The sequence below is a fragment of the Leucoraja erinacea genome, chromosome 36 (assembly GCF_028641065.1).
Source record: "Leucoraja erinacea ecotype New England chromosome 36, Leri_hhj_1, whole genome shotgun sequence".
Taxonomy (NCBI): domain Eukaryota; kingdom Metazoa; phylum Chordata; class Chondrichthyes; order Rajiformes; family Rajidae; genus Leucoraja; species Leucoraja erinaceus.
In genome coordinates, this window is record NC_073412.1 from 9,782,547 (window position 1) to 9,797,158 (window position 14,612).

General features: G+C 48.1%; 2 protein-coding genes across 3 annotated transcripts in view; one reads left to right on the forward strand and one right to left on the reverse strand.

Annotated features, from left to right (window-relative positions):
• The window catches only part of LOC129713538 (sorting nexin-27-like), a 115,900-nt gene extending 108,224 nt beyond the window's left edge, over positions 1-7,676 (forward strand). Inside the window, exons 12-13 of one of the 2 annotated variants that reach the window (XM_055662647.1) lie at positions 576-676; positions 5,858-7,676. In XM_055662647.1, coding sequence (XP_055518622.1) covers positions 576-668 — 93 coding nt within the window. In that variant the 3' untranslated portion in view covers positions 669-676; positions 5,858-7,676. The remainder of the gene's footprint in view (positions 1-575; positions 677-5,857) is intronic. The other variant, XM_055662646.1, reaches the window with a different exon arrangement.
• A 2,591-nt stretch (positions 7,677-10,267) lies between these two features.
• Positions 10,268-14,612, reverse strand: part of man2c1 (mannosidase, alpha, class 2C, member 1) — a 66,035-nt gene continuing 61,690 nt past the window's right edge. Inside the window, exons 25-26 of the mRNA XM_055662648.1 lie at positions 13,001-13,104; positions 10,268-10,497 (exon numbers count right to left, since the gene is read on the reverse strand). Coding sequence (XP_055518623.1) covers positions 10,386-10,497; positions 13,001-13,104 — 216 coding nt within the window. The 3' untranslated portion in view covers positions 10,268-10,385. The remainder of the gene's footprint in view (positions 10,498-13,000; positions 13,105-14,612) is intronic.

Sequence of the window (14,612 nt, forward strand, 5' to 3'; positions counted from 1 at the left end):
TCTGGTATCCATTTTAGATGAAATACTCCTTGGTCTATGATGGCCCAGTGGTGCAGTGGTACAGTTGCTGCCTCAGCACCAGAGACCCAGGTTTGATCCTTACTACAGTCGCTGTCTGTACAGAGTTTGTACATTCACTCTGTGGGTTTTCTCCAGGTGCTCCGGTTTCCTCCCACACTCCCAAAGATGCGCAGGTTTGTCGGATAATTGGCGATTGAAAATTGTGGCTAGTGTGTAGGATGGGAAAGTGGGATAACATAGAACTAGTGAAGGTGTGATCGATGTGTGGCATGAACTCCTTGGGCCAAATGGCCTGTTTCCATGCACTATCCCCAAATGACAAAGGTTCAGATGAGGTGGCAGCGTATGGAAGATACAGAAAAACAACTGTTTCTTCAATGAAACACCTGCAGTGTGAATGGAATGGAGTCTTTGAGTGGAACTGGTCGCGGTTCCTGATCCACAATGCTTTCGCTGCATGTCAACAGTATCCTAATGCCGCAAACTCCTCACTCGGCACCTGTGACGTGAGCAATGATTACTAATCAATGCTGGTCTTTCCTCCGTTCCCACAGATGGAAGAAGCTGGCCACAATGAAGATAACGGGAACAGCTCCAGTGGCATGGTACGGACATGGGGGAAGGAGGAGTGTGTAGAGATACTGTGACCTTGCCGGTGAGGCTGCAATGAAGCTGCATTTCAGTTGTCCCTTTACAGATTTGCCCCTTGGGCAAACATAGAAACAGAAAATAGGTGCAGGAGTAGGCCATTCGGCCCTCCGAGCCTGCACCGCCATTCAATATGATCATGGCTGATCATCCAACTCAGTATCCTGTACCTGCCTTCTCTCCATACCCCCTGATCCCTTTAGCCACAAGGGCCACATCTAATTCCCTCTTAAATATAGCCAATGAACTGGCCTCAACTACCTTCTGTGGCAGAGAATTCCACAGATTCACCACTCTCTGTGTGAAAAATGTTTTCCTCATCTCGGTCCTAAAAGATTTCCCCCTTATCCTTAAACTGTGACCCCTTGTTCTGGACTTCCCCAACATCGGGAACAATCTTCCTGCATCTAGCCTGTCCAACCCCTTAAGAATTTTTTTTGCCCTTTTAGCTAACAAACGTTAGCCCTTTGTCTAGTTCCCAGTGATTGCAGCAGGGCCAGTGTGTATCCATAATCAATAACCCATGAGTCTGAAGAAGGGTTTCGGCCCGAAACGTTGCCTATCTCCTTCGCTGCTGCTGCACCCGCTGAGTATCTCCAGCATTTTTGTGTACCCATGAGGCTAACGTTTGTGGTAGGCAAGTTACTTAAGAGTATTTGGAGGGAAAAGATGTATGCGCTTGAATCGACATGGATTGTTTAGGGATAGACAACTTGGTTGTGAATGTCTTACGAATCTGTGATTTTTGAAGAAGTAACCAAAATGGTTGACGTTGTCTACATAAATAAGTCAATTGATATGGAAGAGTGTGGCAGGCTGATCTGAAAGGTTACGTTGCTTGGGATCCAGGGAGAGCTAGCTGACTGGGTGGAGAGTTTAAGAAGGAACTGCAGATGCTGGAAAATCGAAGGTAGACAAAAATGCTGGAGAAACTCAGCGGGTTTTGAAACGTTGCCTTCGCTCCATAGATGCTGCTGCACCCGCTGAGTTTCTCCAGCATTTTTGACTGGATAGAGAATTGGCTTCATAGAAGGAAGCAGAGGGTGATGGTTGGAAGGTTGTGTCTGGGACTGGAGGCCATGACCAGCGGTGGGCTGCAAACCTCCAAAGCTGTTTGAGGTTTACATCAATGATTTGGAGAAGTGTGTAGAAGGCATGACAAGTGAGTTTGCAGATGGCACTCAAGTGTGTGGGATTGTAGATAGTGGGGGTGCTTATCAAACATTGCAGCAGGCTCTTGATCAGCTGGGCAAGTGGGCGGAAGGATGGTTGATGGAGTTTAATGCTGATAAGTACGAGGTGTTACATGTTGGCATGTCAAACTGGGGCAGGACCTTCACAGTGAATAGCATTGTTGTAGAGCAGAGGGATCTAGGAATGCAAGTTCTGTCACAGGTGGATAAGGTGGTCAAGGAGGATTTCAGCTGCTTGGCCTTCGTTAGTATTCACTGCATAACCCTCTATATATTTTATATAACTATAAAAGTGATATAACTTGCTGAATACTATATAACCCCGCTGAATAACTCAAAGCCTCACCTTCCCCACTATTCTGGACAAAATAAAATATAAATTTCACGGGTGTCAGAGGTTATGGGGAGAAGGCAGGAGAATGGAGTTCGGAGGGAGAGATAGATCAGCCATGATGGAATGGTGGAGTAGACTTGATGGGCCGAATGACCTAATTCTACTCCTATTCCTTATGACCTTAATTCAAGTTATTTTGGTTTAAACACCTGGCAGTCCCTCCCCTGGCCAGGATGAAAGCCGCCATATTGTGTAAGGTGTAGCCTGTCTCCAGACTGCGATGTCAGGCTGGGAGTTATCAATGAGCTCTGACACGAACTGATCGTGTGGCTGTAGTGGTTTAGTGAAACGTCTGTGGAATTCTCTGCCTCAGAGGGCGGTGGAGGCCGGTTCTCTGGATGCTTTCAAGAGAGAGCTAGATAGGGCTCTTAAAGGTAGCGGAGTCAGGGGATATGGGAGAAGGCAGGAACGGGATACTGATTGGGGATGATCAGCCATGATCACATTGAATGGTGGTGCTGGCTCGAAGGGCCGAATGGCCTACTCCTGCACCTATTGTCTATTGACTAGGCTTGTATTCACTGGAGTTTAGAAGGATGACGGAGGATCTTATAGAAACATATAAAATTATAAAAGGACTGGGCAAGCTAGATGCAGGAAAATGTTCCCAATGTTGGGCGAGTTTAGAACCAGGGGCCACAGTCTCAGAATAAACGGGAGGCCATTTAAGGCAGAGGTGAGAAAAGTTGTGAATTAATGGAATTCCCTGTCACAGAGGGCAGTGGAGGCCAAGTCACTGGATTGATTTAAGAGAGAGTTAGATAGAGCTCTAGGGGCTAGTGGAGTCAAGGGATATGGGGAGAAGGCAGGCACGGGTTATTGATAGGGGACGATCAGCCATGATCACAATGAATGGCGGCGCTGGCTCGAAGGGCCGAATGGCCTCCTCCTGCACCTATTGTCTATCACACTGCCATTGTACATTGTAGATGTCGAGGTGGTTGTGGATACGGTGAGTTGCTGGGAGGAGTAATGGGTGGTAGATCTGTCATTATCGTGCTTTCTTGTACTTGATGGTGAAAGTCATTTAAGTCACTTAAATTTCACAGGGACGAGTTTGTTGTCCACACGACCCACTTGTCCTGATTGTGTCGGCCTTGCTCTGACCGCTATCCCAGCTGCCCTCTCTCGTTCCATTAACTGATGGGAAATTTCGAGGCACAATCAAGGGCTTCAATCGTACAAATTGCCGAATGTTCTTTAGCAAGGCAGCAATTGCTTTTGAGAGGAGAACAGTTCAAAAGAGACGTGTGGGGCGAGTATTTTTTACACAGAGGTTCGTGAGTGCCTGGAACGCGCTGCCAGGGCTGGTGCTGGAAGCTGATGCAATTGTGCCATTCAAGAGGCTTTCAGCTGGAGACATAGACAGCAGGGAATGGAGGAATATGGACCACAAGCAGGCAGTGCAGATCAGTATATCTTGAGATAAATAGATTCTGAAGAAGGGTCTTGAGCCAAACGTCATCCATTCCTTCTCTCCACAGTTGGTGCCTGTCCCGCTAAGATACTCCAGTGTTCTGTGTCTATCTTAGATTCTTGATTAGCACGGGTGTCAGAGAAACATAGAAAATAGGTGCAGGATGAGGCCATTCGGCCCTTTCGAGCCATTCATTGTGATCATGGCTGATCGTCCCCTTTCAATAACCCGTGCCTGTCTTCTCCCCATATCCCTTGACCTCACTAGCCCCTAGAGCTCTCTCTAACTCTCTCTTAAATCCTCGGGGGTGTCGGGGATTATGTGGAGAAGACAAGAGAATGGGGTTAGGAGGGATAGATCAGCTGTGATTCAATGGCAGAGTAGACTTGATGGGCCGGATGACCTATCATTTATGATCATGTTCAGCACAGACGTTGTGGGCCGAAGGGCCTCTTCCTGTGGGTTACTGTTCTAGTCGCACCTCATTGCCCATTCCCTGATTGGCTGCATGAACAAGTAACCTTTCCCTTCATCCTGGTCAGATTCCCGGTTTTCCCATCGCAATTCCCATCCCTCTCCGTCATCTCCCCCGCTGGCCCGCCAGTGATGTCCGTGGACTGCCACTCAGCTGTGAGGAGACGGTATAAACTCTCCAACTAGTTCTGGCAAAGTTTCTGTCTTTGTTTAGAATCAAAACATGTGAACCTTAAATATTCAGCGCAGTTTTCCGTCTGTCCTAGATTTGCAATCTATTTTAACTCTCGCTAGCCTGTGTTTGGTGTATCCAGAGTCACTTCTGGTCCAATGGGCGGGGGGAAACGACACACAATTAATGGTGCAGCTGCTAGAGCTGAATCACAGGTTCAATCCTCACCTCCGCTGCTTAACCTGGATGTCCCCAGGGTGTCTGGTTTCCTCCCACATCCCTATGGCATGAGCGATGGGAGCTTCACTATTGTCCCTTGTGTCCGGGCTAGTGATGGAATCTGGGGGAAGTGAGGAGAATGTGGGAAGAGGAAAATGGGTGGTTGATGGATAGTGTGGACTTGGTGGGCCGAAGGGCCTCTCCCTGCTGCATGGCAATAGAAAACTTGCATTAGCTGAAGGACAATACTTGTTGTTGAACCTCTGTGTGTGTGTGTGTGTGGTGGGTTTGTGAGGACTGGTGTTGTTGAGTGGCTTGGATCTTTATCGGGATGCTGGAGTACAATACAATACAATACCTTTATTTGTCATTTGAACCTCACATGAGGTTCAAACGAAATGTAGTTTCTGCAGCCATACAATACAATAAAAGAACCAAAACACACACCCAACACCATTCACATAAACATCCATCACAGTGGCTCTCCTCCTCACTGTGATGGAAGGCAAAGTTCTTGTCTCTCCCCTGCACTCCATTTCCCTCCCGAAGTCGAGGTCAAAGCCCCCGGCGGGCGCTAGTCCGCGGCAAATTAAGGCCGCGCCGGGCGTTGTAGGGCCCCCCTCTAGGTCACTCTCAACCCCGCAATTCGGGCAGGAGAAGTCGCCGCTGCCGGTGCCCCGCAAAGCAGCCTCCCACCGGGGATCCGCGAGCTCCCGGTGTCACCATCCACCGGAGCCGGGCCGCAGCAACGCACCACCGCCGCTCTCCACGCCCCGAAGCCGGCCAGCTCCACGTAGGTAAGTCTGCAGCAGCTCCACGGCAGGCTCCTCCGCAGCTCCACAGCAGCACCACAGCAGGCTCCTCAGCAGCCCCACCGCAGCTCCTCAGCTCCACAGCACGCTCCACAGACTCCCCGGCTCCTCAGCAGCTCCCCAGCTCCACAGGCTCCATGACTTGAGCCTCCAGGTCGTTCCGGTGGAGGCCGCTCCACGGCGCTAGGCCCCAACGGCAACGGAGCTCCGACAGGGAAAAGGTCGGGTCTCCATGCAGGGAATAGATTAAAAGTTTCCCCCCCCCACCCCCCCCCCCCCACACATACACATTAAAAAAAAAAAACGATAAACAGCTACAAACTAAACCCTCAACAGGACAAAAAAACCAAAAAAAACAGACAGACTGCAGAGGCCGCTGCGAAAACCGGTCGCGCCGCCCACGTAATCACAGCTTGTGAACCTTGTAGAGGAGGTGTTGGTGATTTTGCCCTGCTGCAGGAACATTTTGCCAGACCTAACCTGCACCTTCTCTGCTCCTCCTTACAGAACATCTTCCACGCAGCAGCAAGAAGAGGAAACCGAGGCTTGCTGTCCTGATGGGAGACCTCATTCTCTGTAGCATCTCAGCACCTTAGCATGAAAACCGAAGCAATTGGACCTTGGACATTGGGAGATAGGGAGGCATGCAATGGCCCAAACCTTTCCTCAATGTAGCTGTGACATCAGAACAATCTTCAAGTAGTCCATTCATCATTTCATCCCATCCTTCACTGTTCTAAAGTTGCCACTCATAGACCCCTCTGTGAGTGATCAAGGAGTGTATTGGACTGCAGGACACGGGGATGCCATCTTCCTCACAAGGGACAACTGTAGCACTTGGCCAACAGAGTACGTGGTGCCAGTTGGTGAAGGGGTGAACACTAAACCAGCCAGAATCCAGCTCCAACCTAATGAATATGTCAACAGTGTAAGGTACTGGTTTAAATGCCGAGGCAGAATCCCTTGAGAGAGTTTCAATCTGCAAATGGCTGGGTGATGCCTGCACGATGCCTTGGTCAACTGTGTCCAAGCACCAGTTCACCTCGACCATTTCTCAACTCAAGAATATCGGTCGCGAGTCGATGTTCCTGTCCACGCCTGACTCTGGGGTAATCTACAGCCTGCCACTGGATGCTGTCCTGCATGCAGTGTGTGTGCAGTATTGCATTTCGATAAGTTGCAACGGGGGGGCGGGGGAGGGGGGGGAAGGGGCATTTTTCCTTAAACTTTACCAGACAATGTTTGATTTCGTTTTGTTTTGTACATCGAGCTGTGGATCGCTGCCAATGCAACAAACTCTCCCATTGAAAAGTATTTCATCCAGAGTTGTGTGCCGTGGTACCCAGTGACTCTGTTGGTGGTGATGGCTCCAGACTGCGGTGGAATTGGCCATGTTGGCTCTCTGTGTTGTTGTGACAGTGACAAGCATTAGGGGAAGGGGGAGAAACATTCAGTGTTTAGTAGGAGAACAGATTTGTAATTAACCCATTTTGTGTCTGCAATATTTCCCTTCTCGTTGTCGGGGAAGCAAGACTGAATCCAAAAGCATCCACTACAAGTTGTTGAAGACTTGGCCGGGAAACCGGCCTGTACGTTATATATGAAAGTATTTCCAGTGCTTTTTGTTGCATATTGTTTCTGAAATAAACAGTTACTTAACCTCGACATGCTGCTTAACCACACAGTTATTCAGACCCTGTGTTTATAGGTTAGTCAGTCGCCAGTTGTCAGTGGAGAATGTGCAGTTTGTGTTCCTCACCGGCGATTATGTTCATCCCGCTGAGTAGTTCACCACCTTCCGGGAGTCCGGAGCAAGGAACCAGTTGGGTGAGTGCCTGAGGAATAGTCGATGCCAATTCCCCTTTGCCGTGCCTGTGTCGTGGCTGTGTCAAGATTCACCAGGTTCAGACGGGGCGAGAGACTGGCTCTGTGATATGTTCAGGCTTTCAGTTTTCATGATCTGTTTTACATAGTGCAGTCTTTGTATTATTTGAAGGACTAGTGGATCAGTTTAAAATCAACCTCATCAAACTTCCTGATCTCGTGACAGGACTGATGTCTGAAGTGTTGCACCCGGATCCAGAAGTCCTACCTAGTAACTGAGAGACTGTGCATTGTGTTCTTGTGTGGGCCAATATACGGGCCAAAGATGTGAAGCCACACTACAGCTTGTCAGAGGCCGACTGTGGGAAGAAGCAATTGTTTGTAAAAAAAAAAACTCTAGTCTTCTCAAAATTACCATGTAATTTCTTGAAAGCATCAGTGTTAAAGCTGCAATGTAATTATTTATAGATCCATAATTAAAGGTGGCGACTGGTTTGTGTAACACGCTGTCATTGTGTCCGTTTACTCCAAACACTGGATAACATGTTCATTCCACAGCCCACAAGGTGAAGGTGCAAAGCTGTCAACATGTGACATCGCTGCCTTGGGCTGGGACAAGACGGGACACAGAGTGGTCAATTGCATTTGGTCTCAGACAATGAATTTTGGTGATGTCTCTGTGGCAGTCTTGGTTTCAGTTTTAGATACAGTACAGAAACCGGGCCGAATGGCCTTATGATCATGTTCATCCGAGTCCCCGCACAACCAAGGGCAATTTACAATTTTTAACTAAACTAATGAGCCTACAAATCTGTACGTCTTTCCTTCTTGAACACAAATGCTTTTAAGGAAGCTCCTTTCTGAATTCATGTCTTTAAATTAATAATTTTGTTCTTTATTTTTAACAAATTGCAATGTAGTTTCCTTGCCTTTCTCTTCCATTTGAATCGCTGCTCATTTAGTTCAGTTTAGGTCGAGATGCTTCATCAGGGAATGACTGATCACGTTGGAACAGAAACAATTGTTGCTGTTGCAATAAAACCACAGAAGCGGCAAAATGATTATGTTCATGCATTTGTCTAACATGAGGCCTTGATTACTAATATGAACCATTCTAACTTGAACATGCTTCTATATGCCAGCGAGCAGAAACATCCCTGCATCTATCCCACAAGATTTAAGATTCAATTCATTCGTGCAAGTCCACGCTGACCAGCAATCGTGTGTTCACACTCGTTCTGCCTTTTCCCATCCACTCCCTGCACACTCGTGACCATGGGAGTTGCGTGTATGATGTTTGCATGGTCTCCCTGTGACCGTGTGGGTTTTCTCCGGGTGCTCCGGTTTCCTCCCAACCTCGAAAGACGTACAGGTTTGTAGGTTAATTGTCCCTCGTGTATGGGGTGTTTAAGAAGGAACTGCAGATGCTGCAAAATCGAAGGTAGACAAAAATGCTGGAGAAACTCAGCGGGTGAGGCAGCATCTATGGAGCGAAGGAAAAAGGCCACGTTACATCCATAGATGCTGCCTCACCCGCTGAGTTTCTCAAGCATTTTTGTCTACCTTGGAGTATGGGGTGATCGCTGGTTAGCATGGACTCAGTGGGCTGAAGGGCCTGTTTCTGTGTCTTGTAGCTGATGCCCTTCACTGTCTAAATCCCCCGCAGTTTCTAAATGTACCTTGAACAAATGAGCTCTCCTCCAGATTGCCAACCTGCCACTGCCCAATTTATTCTTATTTTCTGTCCATGAGGAGTTGAGGATGAGTGGAGGGGGGGGGGAGGGGGTTTGAAGCCTCCGACCGTGCTGCAGCAGTGTGTTACTGCAGTGATTTCCATTCCCTGTGATGTATACAGGTAGTGCTCTGACCCTGTGCTGCTGCTGCTGCTGCATTCATTTCCATACTCCAGCTGAGCCTCGGAGCTGACTCAACAAACTGAATGTAGATGAGGCAGTTCTCTCCCTCCCTTAATGTACTTCCATTGGGAAGATTCATCTCTGTCCCACTTTCTACCAAACTATGCGTGTTTGGAGCTGAAGCGCTGTCACTCACTCGACAGTTACCTGGTGCGATGGGAACTCTTCGTGAGACGGCAATCATCTAATCGGTACTTTGGCAAATTACTTTACATTTTCCTATCTCTGTTGAGGTGAACTGTGTTTAGTTTAGTTGAGAGATACAACATGAAAACAGCCCCTTCAGCCAACAGAGTCTACACCGACCCCTGCTCCACGTACATTAACACTATCCTACACACGCTAGGAACAGTTTACACTTGCACCAAAGCCAATTAACCGAGAAACCTGGACATCTTTGGCGTGTGGGAGGAAACTGAAGATCTCAGAGAAAACCCACGCATATCACAGGGAGGACGTGCAAACTCCACACGGGCAGCACCAGTAGTCGGGGTGGAACCCGACCGGGGCTTCAGCGCTGCACGGCAGCAACTCTACCGCTGCGCCACTGTCATTCTCAATGTTAAAATTCTCACTGTGGATGACACCCGCACAACCCTCTGTCCAATGTCCAGGGTCCAGGCCGACTACCTGTTGACACTAGTTCAGTGCTACCCCACTTTCCCACCCACGCCCGACACATGAAGGACAATTTACAGCAGCCAATTAACCTAAAAACCCACGCAGCCACAGGGAGAACGTGCAGACTCCACGCTAGCAGCACAACCAGCTGCCTCCAGTGAAGCTGACACATCACGCTTATCCAGTTAGAAGACAAAGCAACTGCTGTAAACATTCAACAGGTCCGGCAGCTCCCTGCAGGGAGAGACTTTCCCCATTTCAGGTTGAAACTCATTTTTGACCTGACGTGGTAACTATTTCTCCTTCCATAGATGCTGCCTGACCTGCTGTGTATCTGGTACTTTCACCAAGCAAGCTTTTGTTCATCGTTCCATCTAAATCTTCATGATAACTGTCTGCTTACACTGCTGGGCCCGTGCCCCGACTGTAAATGCAAGTGAGTATTACTGCAGCTGAGCAGCTGAAGGCCTACATGAACCGGACGTCAAATCAAACTCCTGCCACCGACAGTAAATACCTACGGAAAATGATGGACAATGGAGAAAGAACAGATGCGGAGGATGTGTGAATGTTGTATTCATTTCATTGCTTGCTGCACAGACTTTGTGACTGTTTATCGGTATTACACAAGCTCGATGAATTGACGTGATGATGATACCCGGCGCAGAGTTACGTCAGAGCAGCAGGAGCAGGGTGCGGATCTGGAACGGAGTGAAGGACAGTTCAATCCGAGAATCGTTGATGGAGCAACACTTGGCCGTGAGTGGTTTCTCCAGGAGGTCGCACCTGCCAAGGAAAGCAGCACACGTTAACCTGCAGTTCACGAGTCAAAGCCCTGTCCCATGGTACAAGTTCATTCCAAGAGTTCTCCCGAGTTTGCCCTGATTCGAACTCGGAGATTTACGGTAATGGCCGCTCGTCGGTACTCGGAGCTCACGTGGACATTTTTCAACATGTCGAAAAATCTTCACGAGTCTTCCCAAGTACCTGCCGTTAGCGAGTCTTCCCGAGTTCCTGCCGTTAGCGTTACGAGCCGGTACGAGACGTCCCCGAGCTCCGACGTACCCGCTACGTTCATTCCCCGAGCTTGATTTTTTTTAACTCGGGAGAGCTCTTGGAATGAACTCGTACCGTGGGACAGGGATTTTACTGCGACCCTGCACTGGAGCCGAGACGCAGTTATCAAAGCCCCATCCCCAAGATGTAGAGTGTAAAATCCCACCCATCTCACCCGCTCAGGATGAGCCCACAGAACTAATTACACATCCCGGTTAGTGGGATGAGCTGTGAGGATTAGATGCTCTGCTTTGCCTTCGCTTCCAGTCACAGCCACTGTTCTATCACTTGACTTTTAAAAAAGCCAAACAGTGGGAAAGTATTCTGGAGAGATTCACATCTCACATTCACACAAGCAGGTCTAACAAGCTGCACGGCAACACCTTCACTCCCGTAACAAGATGTTCTAGAATTTTTTAATGTTTCAATTGAGCATCAGGTTTCAGCAGATGTAGAAACAAGGAACTGCAGATGCTGGTTTACACAAAAGGACAAAAAATGCTAGAGTTACTCAGCGGGCCAGGCAGCATCTCTTGAGAACATGGTTAGGTGATGTTTCGGGTTGGGACACTCCTTCTTCACTCCACAATAGAAAGCAGAGGAGACCAAGTCATTTATAAAGCAGATGAATAGGTTCTTGGTTAGTTTGGGTGTGAAAGGTTACGGGGAAAGGCAGGAGAATAGGGTTGAGAAGGAAAAATAGATTATGACATAATTGAATGGGAGAGCAGTCCCAAATGGGCCAAAAGGCCTAATTCTGCTCCTGCCTCCTGCACTGAAACGTCACCTATCCACGTTCTCCAGAGATGCTGCCTGACCCACTGAGTTATTCCAGCACTTTATGTCTTTTTAGCTTTAAGCAGATGCTTGCTTCCGACACTGAGTTGATCAGTCTGTCAATAGCATAACTGGTGGTGTGGGATCGTGCAGGTGGCAGACTGACCCATTGCGTGAAATATAGAAGTCATTGAACAACCTATTGATGGGATGATACATGCTGACAACAGGAGCAGGGCCAACCCATTCAGTAAGGCTGCAGTCCATGTACTAAACTCCACTCCCCACCAACCTACTTCCCTTTGCCGATCAAGAACCTTCATCTACCGCTGCCTTAAGAAAGTTCAAAGATTCTTCTCCCACTGAAAATGATTTGACTGTTTAAATGGGCAACATATTATTTCTCATTAAAGAGTGATCTCTGGTTTTTATTTCTGCCACAAGGTGAAATACTCTCCTCCATCCATCTCTCTCCCCATCTCATGCACACACTCACCACATCCATCCAAATGCTACATATTCACCATTTACAAACCATGCTTTAGAACACCTAGACCTCACTCCACCCTCTTCACTCAGGCATAACATACAAAATCTGGACCTCATCAGTTTCAGGAAGAGTTTCTTCCCTACCATTATCAGACTACTGCACAGTCCCCTCACAAACGAGAGCCCTATTCTAGATCTTCCAATCTACTTTGTTGCTGGTCTTGCGCTTTTTAAATCTGGATGTTGTCTGCAGTTGTAACACTTAGGTTCCTAATAAAAGTTTCCCCCTCATCTTAAACCTTTGCCATTTGTTTCTCGATTCCCCTACTCTGGGCAAGAGACTCTGTGTGTCTCCCTGATCTATTCCTCTCACGAATTTGTACACCTGTATAAGGTCACCCCTCATTCTCAAGTGCTCCAACGAGTAGAGTCCTTGCTTGCCCAACCTCTCCCTATAGCTCACCCCTCGAGTCCTGGCAACATCTTTGTAAGGTAGACAAAAGTGCTGGAGAAACTCAGCGGGTGCAGCAGCATCTATGGAGCGAAGGAAATAGGCAACGTTTCGGGACGAAACCCAAAGGAAATAGGCAACGTTTCGGGTCGAAACCTGAAGGGTTTCGGGACGAAACGTTGCCTATTTCCTTCGCTCCATAGATGCTGCTGCACCCGCTGAGTTTCTCCAGCACCTTTGTCTACCTTCGATTTTCCAGCATCTGCAGTTCCTTCTTAAACACCTTTGTAAACCTTCTCTGTACCCTTTCCAGCTTGACATCATCCTTCCAATGACATGGTGCCCAATACTGAACGCAATACTCTAAACGTGGCCTGTACAACTGCAACACGACCTCCTCCAGGGCAACTCCCTACCTACTCCATCATGAGCTTTTCTTACCCACGTGACGTTTGACCCAAGTACAACACAGAGATTGTTTGTACCAATGCCCTCCACACACTGACAGCCACTCACCAGATAGCTTGTTTGATGGGCAGTGACGTGTGCAGCCAGGTTTCCACCGTGCTTCCGTGCGACTCGTACAGACGGATGACCAGAGCCTTGTTCTTGTTCTCAGCCTGTTGGTGAGGAACATCGAGTATCAGTTCAGAGTATTTGTGTTCCCTCTAGTTTAGTTTAGAGATACAGCGCGGAAACAGGCCCTTCAGCCCACCGAGCGGCAATCCCTGCACACACTAACACTATCCTACACACACACACTAGGGACAATTTACATTCATTCCCAGCCAACAAGGGAAGGACTTGAACTTTATTTTGCTTTCCATCACAGTGAGGAATGTGTAGGAGTCACTGTGGTGGATGTTCATGTTAAAATGTGTTTTTGAGTGATCTGTTGCTTTTAATTGTACGACCGACGTGGCCAGTGAAATTCCTCGTATGTTGCAAAACATACTTGTCGAATAAAATCGGATTCTGATTAAGCTACAAACCTGTACGCCTCTGGAGTGTGGGAGGAAACCGACAAAAACCCAGATAGGCCCCGGGGAGAACGTACAAACTGTGTACACGCAGCATCCGTAGTCGGGGTGGAACCCCGCTCTCTGGCGCTGTAAGGCAGCAACTCTACCGCTGCGCCACCCAGTGCAGTGAGGATTCACCTCAGGACATCACACTCTCCCTTTGCAAGGTGCCAAGTGCCCGTTAAATCTCACCAACAGGTGTTACAGCCACAGGAGAGCATGACATTGTATCGGAATTTATCTTGCACTAAACATTATGCCCTTTATCCTGCATCTGTGTTTGATTGTAATCAAGTACAGTCTTGTCTTTGACTGGACAGCACACAACAAAAAGCCTTTCCCTGTACCTCGGTGCACTGAACAATAATAATCTACTAGGATGTCTCAGCGCGCCCTAAAGAGAGTTTATTTGTTGCGAAACACAGCATAGAAACAGGCCCTTCGACCCACACACCAACAATCACCTGTATATTAGAAATATGTTACACACTAGGGACAATTTACACTTGATGCCAAATAACATACAAACATGTAGGTCTTTGTAGTGTGGGAGGAAACCGGAGCATCTGGAGAAAACTCTGCACAGATAGCACTGGTAGTCAGGATGGGACCCGGGTCTCTGGCGCTGTGAGGCAGCAACTCTACCGCTGCGCCACCGTGCCATGCTGCCCCAAATGGATTTTTGAAACGGATTTGTTCAAGGTGTGGGCATAGCTGGCAAACTACACATACAGTCCCGAAACGTCGCCTATTTCCTTGGCTCCATAGATGCTGCTGCACCCGCTCAGTTTCTCCAGCATTTTTGTCTACCTTCGATTTTCCAGCATCTGCAGCTCCCTTCTTAAACATACAGCTCCAAAGTTGTATTAGCCTGTATTAGTACTGAACTGCCAGGACATTCAGATAGAACTATGCCCATTAAATGTGGCCAAGCTCAGTATTGGCACCAGATATCGTCGGCCAAAGGAGATGAACAAACCCGCTGGCTGTTCACCACAATCCAGCAGCTTCCTGGTTACTGTCCTCCACAAGCTTTGCATTCCACATCTAATTGGTTACTTCAATTTAAATTTCCTGGCACAATGCGATTGAAACTCGTGCCTGTG